The sequence below is a fragment of the Amblyraja radiata genome, chromosome 8 (genome assembly GCF_010909765.2).
Source record: "Amblyraja radiata isolate CabotCenter1 chromosome 8, sAmbRad1.1.pri, whole genome shotgun sequence".
In the NCBI taxonomy this organism is placed as follows: Eukaryota; Metazoa; Chordata; class Chondrichthyes; order Rajiformes; family Rajidae; genus Amblyraja; species Amblyraja radiata.
In genome coordinates this window covers 79986791-80004627 of record NC_045963.1, presented here as the reverse complement: position 1 = coordinate 80004627, position 17837 = coordinate 79986791, and the positions used below count along the sequence as shown (strand labels likewise).

Sequence of the window (17837 nt, the reverse complement as noted above, 5' to 3'; positions counted from 1 at the left end):
GTAAAAATGCTTATTGTAAAAAAAAAACTAAATATCACTACAACAGGGTTTTAGTATACAATTAGTGGAGGCACTTTCATCTCATCCTTGATAGATGTACATTGGCTGTAGATTGCCCGACCTACAATGGTTCACTTCCTGACCACAGATACAAAAATAAATCTGATTTGTTTCCCCCTTCCCCCCCCCCTCCCACCCACCCCCCCCCCCCACACATACACACACGCCTCTCTGTGTGTCCTCACCCCTCACACAGACTGTTTTGTTGTCCTTGGTATTGAGTCAGCTGATCAGGACCAACCTGCCACTGGGTGGGTGCAAGACGAGATCTAGACTCAAACACAAAAAAAAAACCCAACCCCCTCCCCTCCCCTCCCAGCCCACGCCTCGATTTACACATCTACAGGGTGTGTGTAAGCGTGGGAAGAACGGCCGATAATTTAAAATAAATTGTCACACCAGACTTGTCGTAGGAACGGACACGTCCTGATGGGATGGCACTCGCTGTGTGTCTGTGTTATGCCAGCGAGCTTACTGTGAGATTACTGCTAAACCTCCGGGGGGAAAAGTTAGTGTAGACGTGAGGCCCATGGTTGTGGTCGTGTTCCAATGTAGTTAAGACCCCCACGGTGATTTTTAATCAGCTCTATTGCAAGGTAGACAAAAATGCTGGAGAAACTCAGCGGGTGCGGCAGCATCTATGGAGCGAAGGAAATGGGCAAGGTTTCGGGCCGAAAGCCGGAAGGAAATAGGCGACGTTTCGGGCCCGAAACGTCGCCTATTTCCTTCGCTCCATAGATGCTGCCTCACCCGCTGAGTTTCTCCAGCATTTTTGTCTACCTTCGATTTTCCAGCATCTGCAGTTCCTTCTCAAACAGCTCTTATTGCAAACTTGGTGTGTGGACAAGGGGCGGGCAGGTCAGCGACTGCCTGGCGTGAGATTGTGGTCCCAGGCCACCGGAGTGATGTTACTCACACCAGTTAAAGCCCCCCTCTCCCTCTGGTCAACTCCACTCGCTGAAGTTGCTCAGGGCCGCCCCTACCCACCAGGATCAGGGGGATATGGGGAGGAGGCAGGAACGGGGTACCGATTGTGGATGATCAGCCATGATCACATTGCATGGCGGTGGTGCTGGCTCGAAGGGGCCGAATGGCCTCTACGCCTGCACCTATTGTCTATTGAGTCTAGTGCCGCGCGGTTATCAGAAGTGTTTGATCATCAACGATGCAGATGCATGGATGCATTTGCTCAGGAGTGGCCCAAATGCAGCTCTCAGTCCGTGGCATTGGGAAGCTTCCTGTCCAGGGTGAGAGACGGGGAGACATGTTGAGCCACGGGACGGCAATGGTCAGCTTCACCAGCCGCCTCCAACTAAAACCCACCAGGTTGTACCCAGCTGATCTTCAAATAAATATTTTACAAAATGGCTAGTCCCAGTGTTACAAAAATATTCTTTCAAAGCGTAAGCTTTCGACGCGAGGGTCTGTGGACTAACCCTGAGTGACCTGAGCAAGTAAGATTTTGAAGGAAGAGTGATCTCTCTCCCCCCCCCACCCTGTCCATCTGGTGAAGTTTACAACTACACGGGTTGCTAAGGCTTTGACAATCCCGATTTTTTTTCTTCCTTCGAGGACACTTTGTGCTTTTCAAAAAAAACGATCAACGTTAGGTCCCGCGCGGATCGACCCGCGGTTCCATCGGCGGTGTGGGGTGTGTGGTGGGGTGCGCGTACCAGCCCACACACGTGTACCAGCCCACGCACGTGTGTTTAATTCCGTCTCTACGCCCCAAACCAGCGGCAGAGGTCGGAGCCAGGGCGGAGCTGTCTGTGGCAACTGCACCATAACTCACCAGAGTCTGTGGCAACTGTGCCGTAGTTCACCAGAGACTGCGGCAACCGGTCCATAACTCACCAGAGTCTGTGGCAACCGCACCACAACGCACCAGAGACCGTGGCAACCGCACCACAACTCACCAGAGACCATGGTAACCGCGCCGTAGTTCACCAAAGACAGGCAACAGCCAGCAAACATAAGTGAGCAAAATCAGACGAGCAGAATCTTAACAGCTAGACGAAGGCAGAGGCACCCTGCTGAATGTAGTGGACAAATATCACCCCCTTGTGATTGTACGAGCTGCGAGGCTGTGGAAGCAACAGTCAAGGAGCCTGCTGATATAGTATTATTATCACATCATCTTTAGTGTATTCACAATTAAAGTGAGAACTCGATTCAAGGAACACTTTAAGTAGAAAAGCAGTTCCTACGCTTCTTCTCAAAAATCAAACATTTTGACAGAAACCCAATAAAAATATGTGGGCTAAGTATTATTCCTTGAGGGTCGATCATTGCTTTAGAGTTCAGAGGTTAGGCAAAAGCTTGTTCGTTACTACTTGAAGAACGACTCTGAAGAGGGTTAGATTTTAGTAAATGTCAGAGCATTTTGATTAGGAAGCAGAGTAGTTTTGGCTTGGTACAGCGAAGACAATACTGTGTTGTGAGCGTGTTTCTACCACGCTGTTGTCCCCCCCGAGACAGTCACACACGATACCCGACTTCAGGGCACAATCTCGGTTAATCCAGCACGAACCGTTCACCCCATCTTCCTCCGATAACTCGACATCCGACTGCCAAATGAGGACAGGCCACCTTGGCATCTGTGTGTAGCCAGCTTCAAGCCAGCCTAAAGAAGACACAGAGTGCTGGAGTAACTCAGCAGGTCAGGCAGCATCTGTGGAGAACATGGATAGGTGACGTTTCACAGAGTGCTGGAGTAACTCAGCGGGTCAGGCAGCATCTGTGGAGAACATGGATAGGTGACGTTTCACAGAGTGCTGGAGTAACTCAGCGGGTCAGGCAGCATCTGTGGAGAACATGGATAGGTGACGTTTCAGGTCGGGACCCTTCTTCAAACTTCTCCAGAGATGCTGCCTGACCCTCTGAGTTACTCCAGCACTCTGTGTCTGTTTTGGTAATCCAGCATCTGCAGTTCCTTGTTTCCACACACGCACACACACACACACACACGCACACACGCATAGCTCAACTCTCACCCGCATTAGATTCTTAGAAAAATTATAAACAATTGTGAGACATTCTTATATATATATCCATGATAGACAAGTCTAGTTGTTAAGGTTAGTTGTGTGTGGCGCTGATGGTGTCCAGTCAGGTAGTGTCTACACGTGCACGCACGCACGCACGCACACAGAGACCAGCGTTGCGGTTTCCGCACCACAATGTGATCAGGATGTTCCATCTCCAGAGCAGTGTCCGATGTCCTGTACACCACATGGCCGCTCAGCCCACCGCCTTGTGCTTGCCCCCGCAGCAGCGGCACATCACGCCGCACTTGTAGCAAGCCCGCAGCGGGAGGTAACAGCAGATACACGGGGCAATGAAGGAGAGTGCGATCAACGCCAGCCAGCGCAGGCAGAACTTCTCGTCGGCCGTGTCGCAGGAGCAGGGGTCCGAGTAGTCTCCCTCGGGATCGGACATGCAGTGGTAGAGCATGCTGTCAGCGCACCACATACAGCTGGTACGGCGGATGCATGTCCGGATGGGGTCGGGAGCGTCCTGGCACTGCCCCCGCCGGTTCTCCTCGTGGTTGAACATGTCACGGCAGTAGACGCACCGGGACCGCTCGCCGTCGTCGATGCGTCGCCGCAGCTTGGACTTGGACGGGGCGGGCTGGGTCTTCACCACCGCCACCACCCCCACCCCCACCCCGCCCTTCAGCTCCTTGCCAAAGCCAAAGTCCGAGCTCTCCACGTAGGGGTAGTTGTAGTCGTGCTTGGGCGCGTCGCTCTTGTCGAAGTGGACGTACGAGTCGCCGTCTCCCTGCTCGCCGTACTTGGGCCTGACCGCCGCGTAGCGGTAGTCCTCGTATCGTTCCCGCAACCACGCCTTCTCCCGCGGGTTGATCCGCACGATCTCCTCTTCATCGTCTCGGAAACTCACGTGTCGTTGCTTGGGCACGGACTAGGGTTCAAAGGGAAAGACGTTAACGCACACACGCTCTGATTCAACGATACACCGCGGAAACAGGCCTTTCGGCCCACCCAGTCCGTGCCCACCGGCCATCACCCGTCACCTAGTGAGACCAGACCTGGAGTATTACGTGCAGTTTTGGTCCCCTAATTTGAGGGAGGACATTCTTGCTATTGAGGGAGTGCAGTCTAGGTTTACAAGGTTAATTCCCGGGATGGCAGGACTGTCATATGCTGAGAGAATGGAGCAGCTGGGCTTGTACACTCTGGAGTTTAGAAGGATGAGAGGATATCTCATTGAAACATATAAGATTATTAAGGGTTTGGACACGTTAGAGGCAGGAAACATGTTCCCGATGTTGGGGGAGTCCAGAACCAGGGGCCACAGTTTAAGAATAAGGAGTAAGTCATTTAGAACGGAGACGAGGAAACACTTTTTCTCACAGAGAGTGGCGAGTCTGTGGAATTCTCTGCCTCAGAGGGCGGTGGAGGCCAGTTCTCTGGATGCTTTCAAGAGAGAGCTAGATAGGGCTCTTAAAAATAGCGGAGCCAGGGGATATGGGGAGAAGGCAGGAACGGGGCACTGATTGGGGATGATCAGCCATGATCACATTGAATGGCGGTGCTGGCTCGAAGGGCCAAATGGCCTCCTCCTGCACCTGTTGTCTATTGCCTGATTTCCCTCCTGGGATGAATAAAGTTCTATCGTATCTTATTGACTAACGAACTCCTCACTTGGACCAGCCCCTGACGTAACTGTTCAGCAGACCACAGGACCAGAACGTTGGTGTACTGCATGGGGAAAGGTGCCCGATATGTGCCTCCAATTCAGGTTTACTGCGCTCTTCACAAATAGCACCGCACACTTTGTTACCAACTGAAGTTTGGCAGATAGCCTGCTTGCAGTAACATGCTGCTGACATTGCAATGCCCCTGGTCTGCTGTAGATCGCATGTCCCAACCCCATGAATATTTTGCGCAGAATTCAGGGCGTCATGGTGATGCAGTGGTAGAGCTACTGCCTTGCTGCGCCAGACACCCGGGCTCCGTCCCGACTACAGGCGCTGTCTGTACGGTGTTTGCACGTTCTCCCCGTGGGTTTTCTCCGAGATCTTCGATTGCCTCCCACACTCCAAAGACGTGCAGGTTTGTAAGTTAATTGCCTTGGTGTAAATGTAAAATTGTTCCTCGTGTGCGGGGATCGCTGGTCAGCACGGACTCGGTGGGCCGAAGGGCCTGTTTCCGTGCTGTATCTCTAAACTAAAAAGTAAACCAATCCCATGATAATGCATCATGGCGCTGAATCCCTAGATTGAAGGGAAACATTCCAAATATGGCCCATTATTCCCTCAACATCCAAGACGTTAATAACTAATCCAGATGTTGCAATAAGCCGGCGTGCAGTCAACAAACCAACGCAACATCTTGCTAACATCTGTTTCCCTCTTAACTTTTATTTAAAACTGTAACTTTCTTCACAATTACCGGTGGTGGACAAACAATTTTCATTACTTTTCTCCAGAGATGCTGCCTAACCAAAGAATGATCCCAGGAATGAGTGGATTAACCTACGATGAGCGTTTGTCGGCACTGGGCCTGCACTCGCTGGAGTTTAGAAGAATGAGGGGGGACCTCATTGAAACTTACCGAATAGTGAAAGGCCTGGATAGAGTGGATGTGGAGAGGATGTTTCCACTAGTGGGAGAGTCTAGGACCAGAGGTCACAGCCTCAGAATTAAAGGATGTCCTTTTAGGTAGGAGATGAGGAGGAATTTCTTTAGTCAGAGGGTGGTGAATCTGTGGGATTCTTTGCCACAGACGGCTGTGGAGGCCGTCAGTGGATATTTTTAAGGCGGAGATAGATTCTTGCTTAGTACGGGTGTCAGAGGTTATGGGGAGAAGACAGGAGAATGGGGTTAGAAGGGAGAGATCGATCATATAACCATATATGAATGGTGGAGTAGACTTGTCCTTTAATTCTGAGGCTGTGTCCTCTGGTCCTAGACTGCTCTGCCCAGGACAAGAAGGCTCTGCAGAGAGTAGTGTGTTCGGCCGAACGCACTATGGGAACTACAATCGCCCCTCTGCAGGAACTATACATCAGGAGGTGCAACTCCAGAGCCAACAAGATCATGGGAGACCCCTTCCACCCCTGCAATGGACTGTTCCAGCTGCTACGGTCAGGCAAACGCCTCCATTGCCATGCTGTGAGAACGGAGAGGTTGAGAAGGAGTTTCTTCCCAGAGGCCATTAGGACTGTAAACTCTTACCTCACCAGGGGCTAACATTTACTGGACCACTCTACTGGGTTTTAAAAAAGTGCTGGGTTTTTTTTCCCCTTTTTCCTTCCGCCCACAATATTTAATATGTAAAAGAATATGCGATTCTGTTCCATTCTGTTTGCAGTTTGTTTGTTTGTTTGTTTGCACAAAGTCCGCGAGCATTGCCACTTTTTATTTCACTGCACATCTCGTATGTGTATGTGACGCATAAACTTGACTTGATGCTGGAGAATCGAAGGTAGACAAAATTGCTGGAGAAACTCAGCGGGTGCGGCAGCATCTATGGAGCGAAGGAAATAGGCAACGTTTCGGGCCGAAACCCTTCCGGGTTCCGTGTGTGTGTGTGTGTGTGTGTGTGTGTGTGTGTGTGTGTGTGTGTGTGTATGTGTGAGTGTGTGTGTATGTGTGTGTGTGGGTATGTGTGTATGTGTGTATGTGTGTGTGTGTGTGTGTGTGTGTGTGTGTGGGTGTGTGTATGTGTGTGTGTGTGTGTGTGTGTACGCATGTGTGTGTGTGTGTATGTGTGAGAGTGTGTGTGTGTGTGTGTGTGGGTGTGTGTGTGTGTGTGGGTGTGTGTGTGTGTGGTGTGTATGTGTGTGTGTGTGTGTGTGTGTATGTGTGTGTGTGTGTGTACGCATGTGTGTGTGTACGCGTGTGTGTGTGTGTGTGTGTACGCGTGTACGCGTGTGTGTACGGGTGTGTGTGTGTACGCGTGTGTGTGTGTACGCGTGTGAGTGTGTACGCGTGAGTGTGTACGCGTGTCTATGTGTGTGTGTACGCGTGTGTGTGTGTACGCGTGTGTGTGTGTACGCGTGTGTGTGTGTACGCGTGTGTGTGTGTACGTGTGTGTGTGTATGTGTACGCGTGTGTGTGTGTACGCGTGTGTGTACGCGTGTGAGTGTGTACGCGTGAGTGTGTGTACGCGTGTGTGTGTGTACGCGTGTGTGTGTGTACGCGTGAGTGTGTGTACGCGTGTGTGTGTGTACGCGTGTGCGTGTGTGTGTGTGTGTATGTGCGTGTGTGTGTGTGTGTATGTGCGTGTGTGTGTGTGTGTGCGTGTGTTTGTGCCTCACCTGCTCTAGGAGGTAGTTGTCAGGGCTGTAATGGTCAAGTGCGTGTCTCAGGGGACATAGGGGCCGGTGGGTCTCGGTCACAGTGGGGGTCAACACCCTCACCGGCGGCTCCTTCCTGCTCGACGAGTTTGACGAACTGTCTGTCGTGGCCTTTGGAGAAAACAAACATCAGGTCATAAGTAAGTAAGTCAGTAAGTTTATTGGCCAAGTATTCACATACAAGGAATTTGCCTTGGTGCTCCGCCCACAAGTAACAACATGACATACAGTGACAGTTACGAATGACTCAGAAAACACTAAACATTAATAATAATAAAACATTAATGATAAAACACCATTGATCAAGCATGTGAACCAACAAAATACCAGATCAAAGGGAGGCTACAGATTTTTGGCTGTTGAGTAGAGTTTTTACGTGGATAAAAACTGTTTTTATGTCTGGCTGTGGCAGCTTTGACAGTCCGGAGTCGCCTTCCAGAGGGAAGTGATTCAAAGAGTTTGTGGCCAGGGTGAGAGGGGTCAGAGATGATCTTACCCGCTCGCTTCCTGGCGATAGGCGAAGTGATAGGAGCAGAATTAGACCATTCGGCCCATCATGTCTACTCCGCCATTCAATCGTGACCATCTGAGGGCAAGATCATCTCTGACCCCTATCACCCTGGAGGAGGGGATACAGCTGGAAGAGGCTGGGAAAAGGGTATATCCCGGTGAGGTACAGGGAGGAGAGGGGAGGGAGTTAGCCAGGGGGTGGCCCAGGCTGCAGTCTGTAGGTACGTCTGCCATAACCAAAGTCCATGATAGAGAGGTTGCTAACACGAGTTCACTGTGCTGCCTTGTGCAAGTTTTACTTCCCTATTGTGATTATGTCCGGCGACTTAAAATAATTTCATTTCTGCATTATTATGGTCCCTTTACCTAGTCTCATCGATGTTCATTTATGTGGCAGGGCGGCACGGTGGAGCAGCGGTAGAGTTGCTGCCTCACAGCGCCAGAGACCCGGGTTCCATCCCGACTACGGGTGCTGTCTGTACTGAGTTTGTACGTTCTCCCCATGACCTGCGTGGGTTTTCTCCAAGAACTTCGGTTACCTCCCACACTCCAAAGACGTGCAGGGCTTGTAGATTAATTGGCTCAGTATAAGTTTAAACATTGGCCCTGTGTAGGATAGTGTTAATGGGCCGAAGGGCCTGTTTCCTTGTTGTATCTCCAAATTAGCTGTGTGTGTTATTGTGTTAATGGACCTGTAAAGCCCGCTATTGCCATTGTCCCATTTCCAGTACATGTGACAAGTAAACTGGTCGGATAAATGGTGTCAGATTAGGAGAAGGGGAGGTGCAACGAGACCTGGGTGTCCTTGTACATCAGTCATTGTAAGTAAGCATGCAGATACAGCAGGCAGTGAAGAAAGCTAATGGCATGTTGGCCTTCATTGCAAGAGGATTTGAGTTTCGGAGCAAGGAGGTCCTACTGCAGTTGTACAGGGCCCTGGTGAGACCACACCTGGAGTATTGTGTGCAGTTTTGGTCTCCTAGTTTGAGGAAGGACATTCTTGCTATTGAGGGAGTGCAGCGTAGGTTTATAAGGTTAATTCCTGGGATGGCGGGACAGACATATAATAAAAGAATGGGTCGACTGGGCTTGTATTCGCTGGAATTTAGAACGATGAGAGGGGATCTTATAGAAGCATATAAAATTCTTAAGGGATTGGACACGCTAGATGCAGGAAAAATGTTCCCGATGTTGGGGGAGTCCAGAACCAGGAGCCACAGTTTAAGAATAAGGGTAGACCATTTTAGACAGAGATGAGGAAAAACCTCTTCACCCAGAGAGTTGTGTGAATCTGTGGAATTCTCTGCCACAGTGGAGGCCAATTCACTGGATGTTTTCAAGAGAGAATTAGATTTAGCTCTTAGGGCTAACAGAATCAAGGGATAAAGCAGGAACGGGGTACTAGAAACATAGAAAATAGGTGCAGGAGGAGGCCATTCGGCCCTTCGAGTCAACACCGCATTCATTGTGATCATGGCTGATCGTCCCGAATCAATAACCCATGCCTGCCTTCTCCCCATATCCCTTGACTCAACTAGCCCCTAGAGCTCTATCTAACTCTCTCTTAAATCCATCCAGTGATTTTGCCTCCACTGCCCTCAGACTGATAGGGGGTGGCAGGAGGCGGGGAGAAGAAAGGAAAAAGGAGGAGGAGCCCGAGGGCTGAGGAAGGGGAGGAGACAGCAAGGGCTAACAGAATTGTGAGAATTCAATGTTCATGCCACCAGGATGCAGACTCCCCAAGCGGAATATGAGGTGCTGTTCCTCCAATTTCCGGTGTTGCTCACTCTGGCCGTGGAGGAGGCCCAGGACAGAGCGGTCGGATACAGAATGGGAGGGGGAGTTGAAGTGCTGAGCCACCGGGAGGTCAGGTTCGTTAATGTGGACGGAGCGAGGTGTTCGGCGAAACGATCACCACGCCTACGCTTGGTCTCACCAATATAGATCTGCTGACATCTAGAGCAGCGGATGCTCTAATCTTATATGTTTCAATAAGATCCCCTCTCATTCTTCTAAACTCCAGAGTGTACAAGCCCAGCCGCTCCATTCTCTCAGCATATGACAATCCCGCCATTCCAGGAATTCATCTTGTAAACCTACGCAGCACTCCCTCAATAGCAAGAATGTCCTTCCTCAAATTAGGGGACCAAAACTGCACACAATACTCCAGGTGTGGTCTCACTAGGGCCCTAAACAACAGCAGAAGGACCTCTTTGCTCCTATACTCAACTCCTCTTGTTATGAAGGCCAACATGCCATTCGCTTTCTTCACTGCCTGCTGTACCTGCATGCTTACTTTCAGTGACTGATGAACAAGGACCCCCAGATCCCGTTGTACTTCCCCTTTTCCCAACTTGACACAATTTAGATAATAATCTGCCTTCCTGTTTTTGCTACCAAAGTGGATAACCTCACATTTATCCACATTAAACTGCATCTGCCATGCATCTGCCCACTCACTCAACCTGTCCAAGTCATCCTGCATTCTCATAGATCCTCCTCACAGTTCACACTGCCACCCAGCTTTGTGTCATCTGCAAATTTGCTAATGTTATTTTAAATCCCTTCATCTAAATATTGTAAATAGCTGCGGTCCCAGCACCGAGCCTTGCGGTACCTCACTAGTCACTGCCTGCCATTCTGAAAGGGACCCGTTAATCCCTACTCTTTGTTTCCTGTCTGCCAACCAATTTTCTATCCATGTCAGCACTCTACCCCCAATACCATGTGCTCTAATTTTGCCCACTAATCTCCTATGTGGGACCTTATCAAAGGCTTTCTGAAAGGCCAGGTACACTACATCCACTGGCTCTCCCTTGTCCATTTTCCTAGTTACATCCTCAAAACATTCCAGAAGATTAGTCAAGCATGATTTCCCCTTCGTAAATCCATGCTGACTCGGACCCATCCTGACCCCTGTAGCTAATCCCCTATAATCCAGGCATCGTTCTTGTAAACTTCCTCCGCCCCCTATCCAAAGCCCCCACATTTAGTTTGGTTCAGTTTAGAGACACAGCGCGTCAACAGGCCCCTTTGGGCCACCTATTCCACTCCGACCAGCGACCCCCTCCGTACACTGGTTCTGTCACGCACCACTTCTGCATCGAACACATTGGGGGGCAATTTACACCAAGCCAATTAACCTACAAAACTGGCAAGTTTGGAGTGCTGGGGGAAACCGGAGCACCCGGAGAAAACCCACGCAGGTCACGGGGAGAACGTACAAACTCCGCACAGACAGCACCCGTAGTCAGGATAGAACCCGGATCTCTGGCGCTGTGAGGCAGCAACTCTACCGCTGCTCCACCGTGCCGCACTATTTGATTACAATAAAGGAGCTATAGAAATATGAGCTGTCGTTAGATGCTACATTATACTGAGGTATGGTGTGTACAACAGACGTCTTAAACTTCACCAACACTGCAGCCAATAATGTAATCATTCAAAAAACACTAGGGCCTGTCCCACGCAGGTGATGTTTTTGGCGACTGCCAGCGACTGTCACAGTCATAGCAGGTCACCAAAAATCGGTGACTGGACCCCCCCCCACCCCCCCCACGACAATGTCTACGACAACCTACCACCTAGTCGACGTTAAGCTACAGCAAACTACCGGCAACCGGCGACTCATTATGACGTCCACCTACGACCACACCTACGACAACCTACGTCCACCCACGACAAGCCACGACAGGCTACTACCGTGTCGGCGACAACTGAAGACAATTCAGTCGCCGGTACCTGTCGCCAGTTGGCGTAGGTAGTCGCCAATGGAATTCACCGGTCAGCACCAGTGACAACCTGCGTCACCCTGGCGACAACATACGACAGAGCCTACGTCAGGAGAAGTCAAGCTACGCTCATTGGCGCCGAACCCACTGCCGCCGAAATGTTCAAAATCCAGCGGCGACCAGAAAGACGCTACGCCTCTTTGGGCGACTGCGGAGACGACTCACGACCGTACAGGCGACCATGTGGAGACAGCCTAACAAAAATCACCTAAGTGGGACAGGGGCTTAACCGAGTAGGGACAAAGTTATCAACGTATTAATGGGCCAGGATTTAAAATTCATTAACATAGGAAGTAAAGTACACAAAGGAAGCAGGTGACAGGATATCCCCGGCTGCATGGATGGAACAAGATTCCAACTACCGTTCCCACTGACATCTGTAGACCACTGTGCCTGGCATCTGTGGTGAGAAAGCTCCCGGGAGCGATTCGGAGGGATCAGATATATATGCATTTGGAAATGTGTGGGATGGAACTGCAGATGCCGGTTTAAACATACTTGGCTAATGAATTAGGGTTGTGATTATGAGGCTGACACAAATGTCAGAGTAGCTCAGCGGGACAGGCAGCATTTCTGGAGAGAAGGAATGGGTGACGTTTCGTGTCGAGACCCTTCTTCAGACTGATTGAGCCTGAAGAAGGCTGGATATTAAACATCACCCATTCCTTCTCTCCAGAGATGCTGCCTGTCCCGAAACAAAACATAGAAAAATAGGTGCAGGAGCCGGCCATTTAGCCCTTCGATGTGATCATGGCTGATCATCCCCAATCAGTACCCCATTCCTGCTTTCTCCCCATATCTCATGATTCAGTTAGTCCGAAGAGCTAAATCTAACACCCTCTTGAATACATCCAGCGAATTGGCCTCCACTGCCTTCTGTGGCAGAGAATTCCAGATTCACAACTCTCTGGGTAAAAATGTTTTTCCTCTTCTCAGTTGTAAATGGCCTACCCCTTATTCTTGGACTGTGACCCATGGTTCTGGACTCCCCCAACATGGGGAACATCTAGCCTGTCCAATCCTATAAGAATTTTATATGTTTCTATAAGATTCCCTCTCATCCTTCTAAATTCCAGTGAATACAAGCCCAGTCGACCCATTCTTTCATCATATGACAGTCCCGCCATCCCGGGAATTAACCTGGTGAACCTACGCTGCACTCCCTCAATAGCAAGAATGTCCTTCCTCAAATTAGGAGACCAAAATTGCCACAATACTCCAGGTGTGGTCTCACCAGGGCCCTGTACAACTGCAGTAGGACCTCCTTGCTCCTGAACTCAAATCCTCTCACAATGAAGGCCAACATACCATTAGCTTTCTTCACTGCCTGCTGTACCTGCATGTTTACTTTCAGTGACTGATGAACAAGGACACCCAGGTCTTGTTGCACCTCCCCTTTTCCTAATCTGACACCATTCAGATAATCATCTGCCTTCCTGTTCTTGACACCAAAATGGATAACCTCACATTTATCCACATTAAACTGCATCTGCCATGCATCTGTCCACTCACCCAACCTATCCAAGTCACCCTGCATTCTCATAGCATCCTCATCGCAGCTCACACTGCCACCCAGCTTTGTGTCATCCGCAAACTTGGAGATGTCACATTTAATTCCCTCGGCTAAATCGTTAATATATATTGTGAACAACTGGTGTCCCAGCACCGAGCCTTGCGGTACCCACTAGCCTGCCATTCTGAAAAGGGCATGTTAATCCCTACTTCCTGTCTGCCAACCAGTTCTCCATCCATGTCAATACCCAATCCCCAATACCATGTGCTCTATTTTGCACACTAATCCCTTGTGTGGGACCTTGTCAAAGGCTTTTTGAAAGTCCAGATACACCACATCCACTGGCTCTCCCTTATCCATTCTACTTGTTACATCCTAAAATAATTCCAAAAGACTAGTCAAGCATGATTTCCCCTTCATAAATCCATGCTGACTTTGACCGATCCTGTCACTGCTTTCCAAATGTGCTGCTATTACATCTTTAATAATTGACTCAAGCATCTTCCCCACTACCGATGTAAGGCTAACTGGTCTATCATTCCCCATTTTCTCTCTCCCTCATTTCTTAAAAAGTGAAGTTACATTGGCTCCACTCCAGTCCACAGGAACTGATCCAGAGTCGATAGAACATTGGAAAATGATCACCAATGCATCCCCGAATTCTAGGGCCACCTCCCTGAGTACTCTGGGATGCAGACCATCAGGCCCTGGGGATTTATCGGCCTTCAGTCCCAACACCATTTCCTGACTGAAGTTTCAGTCTGAAGAAGGGTTTCAGCCTGAAACGTTGCCTATTTCCTTCGCTCCGTAGATGCTGCTGCACCCGCTGAGTTTCTCCAGCTTTTTTGTGTACCTTCGATTTTCCAGCATCTGCAGTTCCTACTTGAACACCATTCCCTGACTAATGTGGATTCCCTTCAGTTCCTCCCTCCCACTAGATCCTCGGTCCCCTAGTATTTCTGGGAGATTGTTTGAGTCTTACTTAGTGAAGACAGAACCAAAGTACTCCTTTAACTGTTCTGCCATTTCTTTGTTTCCCATTATAAATTCAGCATTCTGTGTCTATCTTCCGTCTAAACCAGCATCTGCAGTTCCTTCCGACACGGAAGAGTCGAGGCCAAGGAACAGGCCGGTCTGAAACACTATGGCAGTTCATGAAGCAGCTGGTGATGGTTAACATGTGGAGAACATTCCTGACGTGTCGCTGCATTCCTCATCAACAGCACACAGGGAGAAAAGGCCTTCACTCCTCCCAAAACTCTCCCCGTAATCTTCAAGGGAACAAATGCGTGTGTGGCTGGGCCGTGAATAAGGCATGTGTCTAAATTTAAACTTTCCATTTTCAACTATTTATATCCGTCTGTAATTAGGTGAATCATGTCAACACCCACAGAAAGCTTGTTGCCCCGCCCCGCATATATATTCACCTCCACTCCTCTCCTCCCCTCCTCCCCTACTTCCCTCCCCTCCCCCTACTCTCCTTCTCCCCTCCCCCTCTCCCCCTCACTCTCCTGCCCCTCCCCCACCCCTCTCCCCCTCCCTCTCCCCCCCCCTCCCCCTCTCCTTACCACTCCTCCCCCCATCCCCCTTCTCCCACTTCCTCCCTCCCCCTCCTCTCCTTCCCTCCCCTACCCCTCTCTCACCTCCCCCCCTTCCCTCCCCCTACTCCCCTCCCCCCCCTCCCCTCCCCCCCACTCCCCTCCTCTCCCCTTCTCCCTCTCTCCTCCCTCCACTCTCCCCTCACCCTTCTTCTCTCCCTCTCCATCTGCCCCTCTCCTCCTCCCTCTCCCCTCCCCACCCATCTCCCCTCTTCTCCCCCCCTCCCTCCTCCCTCACCTCCCTCTCTCCTCACTCTCCCCTCCCCTCCCCTCCCCTCCCCCCTACGCCCCTCCCAGTGGCCCTGGGTCAGTGCTACGTATATTGGAGTGTAGGAAGGAACTGCAGATGCTGGTTTAAACCGAAAATAGACACAAAAAGCTGGAGTAACTCAGCGGGACAGGCAGCATCTCTGGAGAGAAGGAATGGGTGACGTTTCGGGTCGAGACCCTTCTTCAGACCGGTTTGGGATAAGGGAAACGAGAGATATAGACAGCGATGTGGAGAGATAAAGAACAATGAATGAAAGATATGCAAAACAGTAACGATGATGAAGGAATCAGGCCATTGTTAGCTGTTTGTTGGGTGAAAACGAGAAGCTGGTGCGACTTGGGTGGGGGAGGGACAGATATAGAGGGAATGCCGGGGCTACCTGAAGTGAGAGAAATCAATATTCATACCACTGGGCTGTAAGCTGCCCAAGTGAAATATGAGATGCTGTTCCTCCAATTTGCGTTTAGCCTCACTCTGACAATGGAGGAGACCGAGGACAGAAAGGTCAGCGGTAACGTTGCTGCCTCACAGCGCCAGAGACCCGGGTTCGATCCTGACTACGGGCGCTGTCTGAACGGAGTTTGCACGTTCTCCCCGTGACCGGCGTGGGTTTTCTCCGAGATCTTCAGTTTCCTCCCACACTCCAAAGACGTACAGGTTTGTAGGTTAATTGGTTTTGGTAAGTTATCCCTTGTGTGTGTGGGATAGAACTAGGGTTCGGGTTGATTGATGGACAGAGCCGAAGGGCCTGTTTTCACACTGTATCTCCAATCTAAACTAAATTTTCATTATTTTAACTTTCATTGCAAAGTCTTACTGACATTGGTGGGTGGAGGTTGCACTACATCCATGAACGCATGGCTACAACCTTCCCCCAGCTCTCACAACGCCTGGCTAAGATCAGAACGGGCCACAATCAACATTCTACATCGACCGTGAATGGGGAACAGCCGGAGAGACTTTCAAAGAGAGATCTCGAGAAAGCTGAATGGCTGCAGATAATTAAATGACCAATTATTCAAAGCTTTGAAATCCCTTCAGGCATTCAGTCGGAAGTGCAATTCACCATCCCCAGTAGACAGGATACATGGTGCTGGAGGCTAAATGAGCATCATGGCAGGAGAGGTTGAGTAGACAATAGTAGGCCATTCGGCCCTTCGAACCAGCACCACCATTCAATGTGATCATGGCTGATCATCCCCATTCAGTACCCCGTTCCTGCCTTCTCCCCATATCCCCTGACTCCGCTATCTTTAAGAGCCCTATCCAGCTCTCTCTTGAAAGTATCCAGAGAACCGGCCTCCACCGCCCTCTGAGGCAGAGAATTCCACATACTCACAACTCTCTGTGTGAGAAAAAGTGTTTCCTCGTCTCCGTTCTAAATGGCTTACCCCTTATTCTTAAAACTGTGGCCACTTAGACTGGGACTCTATTCCTTGGCAGCAGGAGGATGAGTACTGATCTTACAGAAGTGTATAAGATCATGAGAGGAATAGTTTGGGTAGATGCACAGAGTCTCCTGCCCAGAGTAGGGGAATCGAGGACCAGAGGACATATTTTGGTTCAAACTGAAGAGGAAAAACTTTAATAGGGATCCGAGGGGTAACTTTTTGCTGGGTGTATGGAACGAGCTGCCACAGAGGAGGTAGTTGAGGCTGGGACTATTTCATCATTTAAGAATCAGTTAGACAGGTACGTGGACAGGACAGGTTTGGAGGGATATGGACCAAACGCGGGCAGGTGGGACTAGTGTAGCTGGGATGTTGGCCGGTGTGGGCAAGTTGGGCCGAAGGGCCTGTTTGCACACTGTATCGCTCTATGGCAGTGTAAGAGGCTAAACACACGATACACTACTGAGGGCTGGCTGCACAAAGATGATATCTGTTGTAGTTATGTCACTCATAGAGTCATAGTCTTACAGTGTGGAAACAGGCCCTTTGGTCCAACTTGCCAACATGTCTCATCTGTACTAGTTTAGTTTAGTTTCGAGATGCAGCACGGAAACAGGCCCTTCGGCCCACCGAGTCCACGCCGACCAGTGATCCCAGATCACCTCGATGCAGCAGTTTGCCAGCCTGACCGCAGGAGAAGAACAGGGAAGAGATAAGACCTTTGCCTTCCATCACAGTGAGGAGGTGTTTGGAGATTCACTGTGATGGATGTTTGTGTGAAACTGTTAATTGCGTGGTTTTTGGGGGTTTGTTTTGCTGTTATGACTGCAGGGAATGAAATTTCGTTTAAACATTTGTTTGTTTGAATGACAATAAAAGGCATTCTATTCTATTCTATATTCTAATACTATCCTACACACACACACTAGGGACAATATTACATATTTACCACATCAATTAACCTACAAACCTGTACGTCTTTGGAGTGTGGGAGGAAGCTAAAGATCTTGGTGAAAACCCACGCGGGTCACGGGGAGAACGTGCAAACTCCGTACAGACAGCGTCAGTAGTCGGGATGGAACCCGGGTCTCTGGCGCTGTGAGGCAGCAACTCTACACACTGCTCCACCGTGACACGTTGCCTTCATTTGACCCATACCCCTTTAAACCTGTCCCATCCGGTCACTTGTGACAAACAGGCTGAAATGTCCAGTCCACCACATGCCCTACAGACCTCTATCCCTGGCATTCATTCATCGCATGCTGGGACAATAGACCATTGGGTCGGCACGGTGGCGCAGCGGTAGAGTTGCTGCCTCACAGCGCCAGAGACCCGGGTTCCATCCCGACTACGGGTGCTGTCTGTACGGAGTTTGCACGT

General features: G+C 50.0%; 1 protein-coding gene across 3 annotated transcripts in view; it reads right to left on the bottom strand.

Annotated features, from left to right (window-relative positions):
• Positions 1–212: 212 nt before the first annotated feature.
• spred2 (sprouty related EVH1 domain containing 2) overlaps positions 213–17837 on the bottom strand; it is a 67822-nt gene continuing 50197 nt past the window's right edge. For 2 of the 3 annotated variants that reach the window (XM_033026328.1, XM_033026329.1), the window contains exons 6-7: positions 7345–7494; positions 2948–3981 (exon numbers count right to left, since the gene is read on the bottom strand). In XM_033026328.1, coding sequence (XP_032882219.1) covers positions 3301–3981; positions 7345–7494 — 831 coding nt within the window. In that variant the 3' untranslated portion in view covers positions 2948–3300. Of the gene's footprint in view, positions 228–2947; positions 3982–7344; positions 7495–17837 lie in introns of those variants that run through there. The other variant, XR_004412955.1, reaches the window with a different exon arrangement.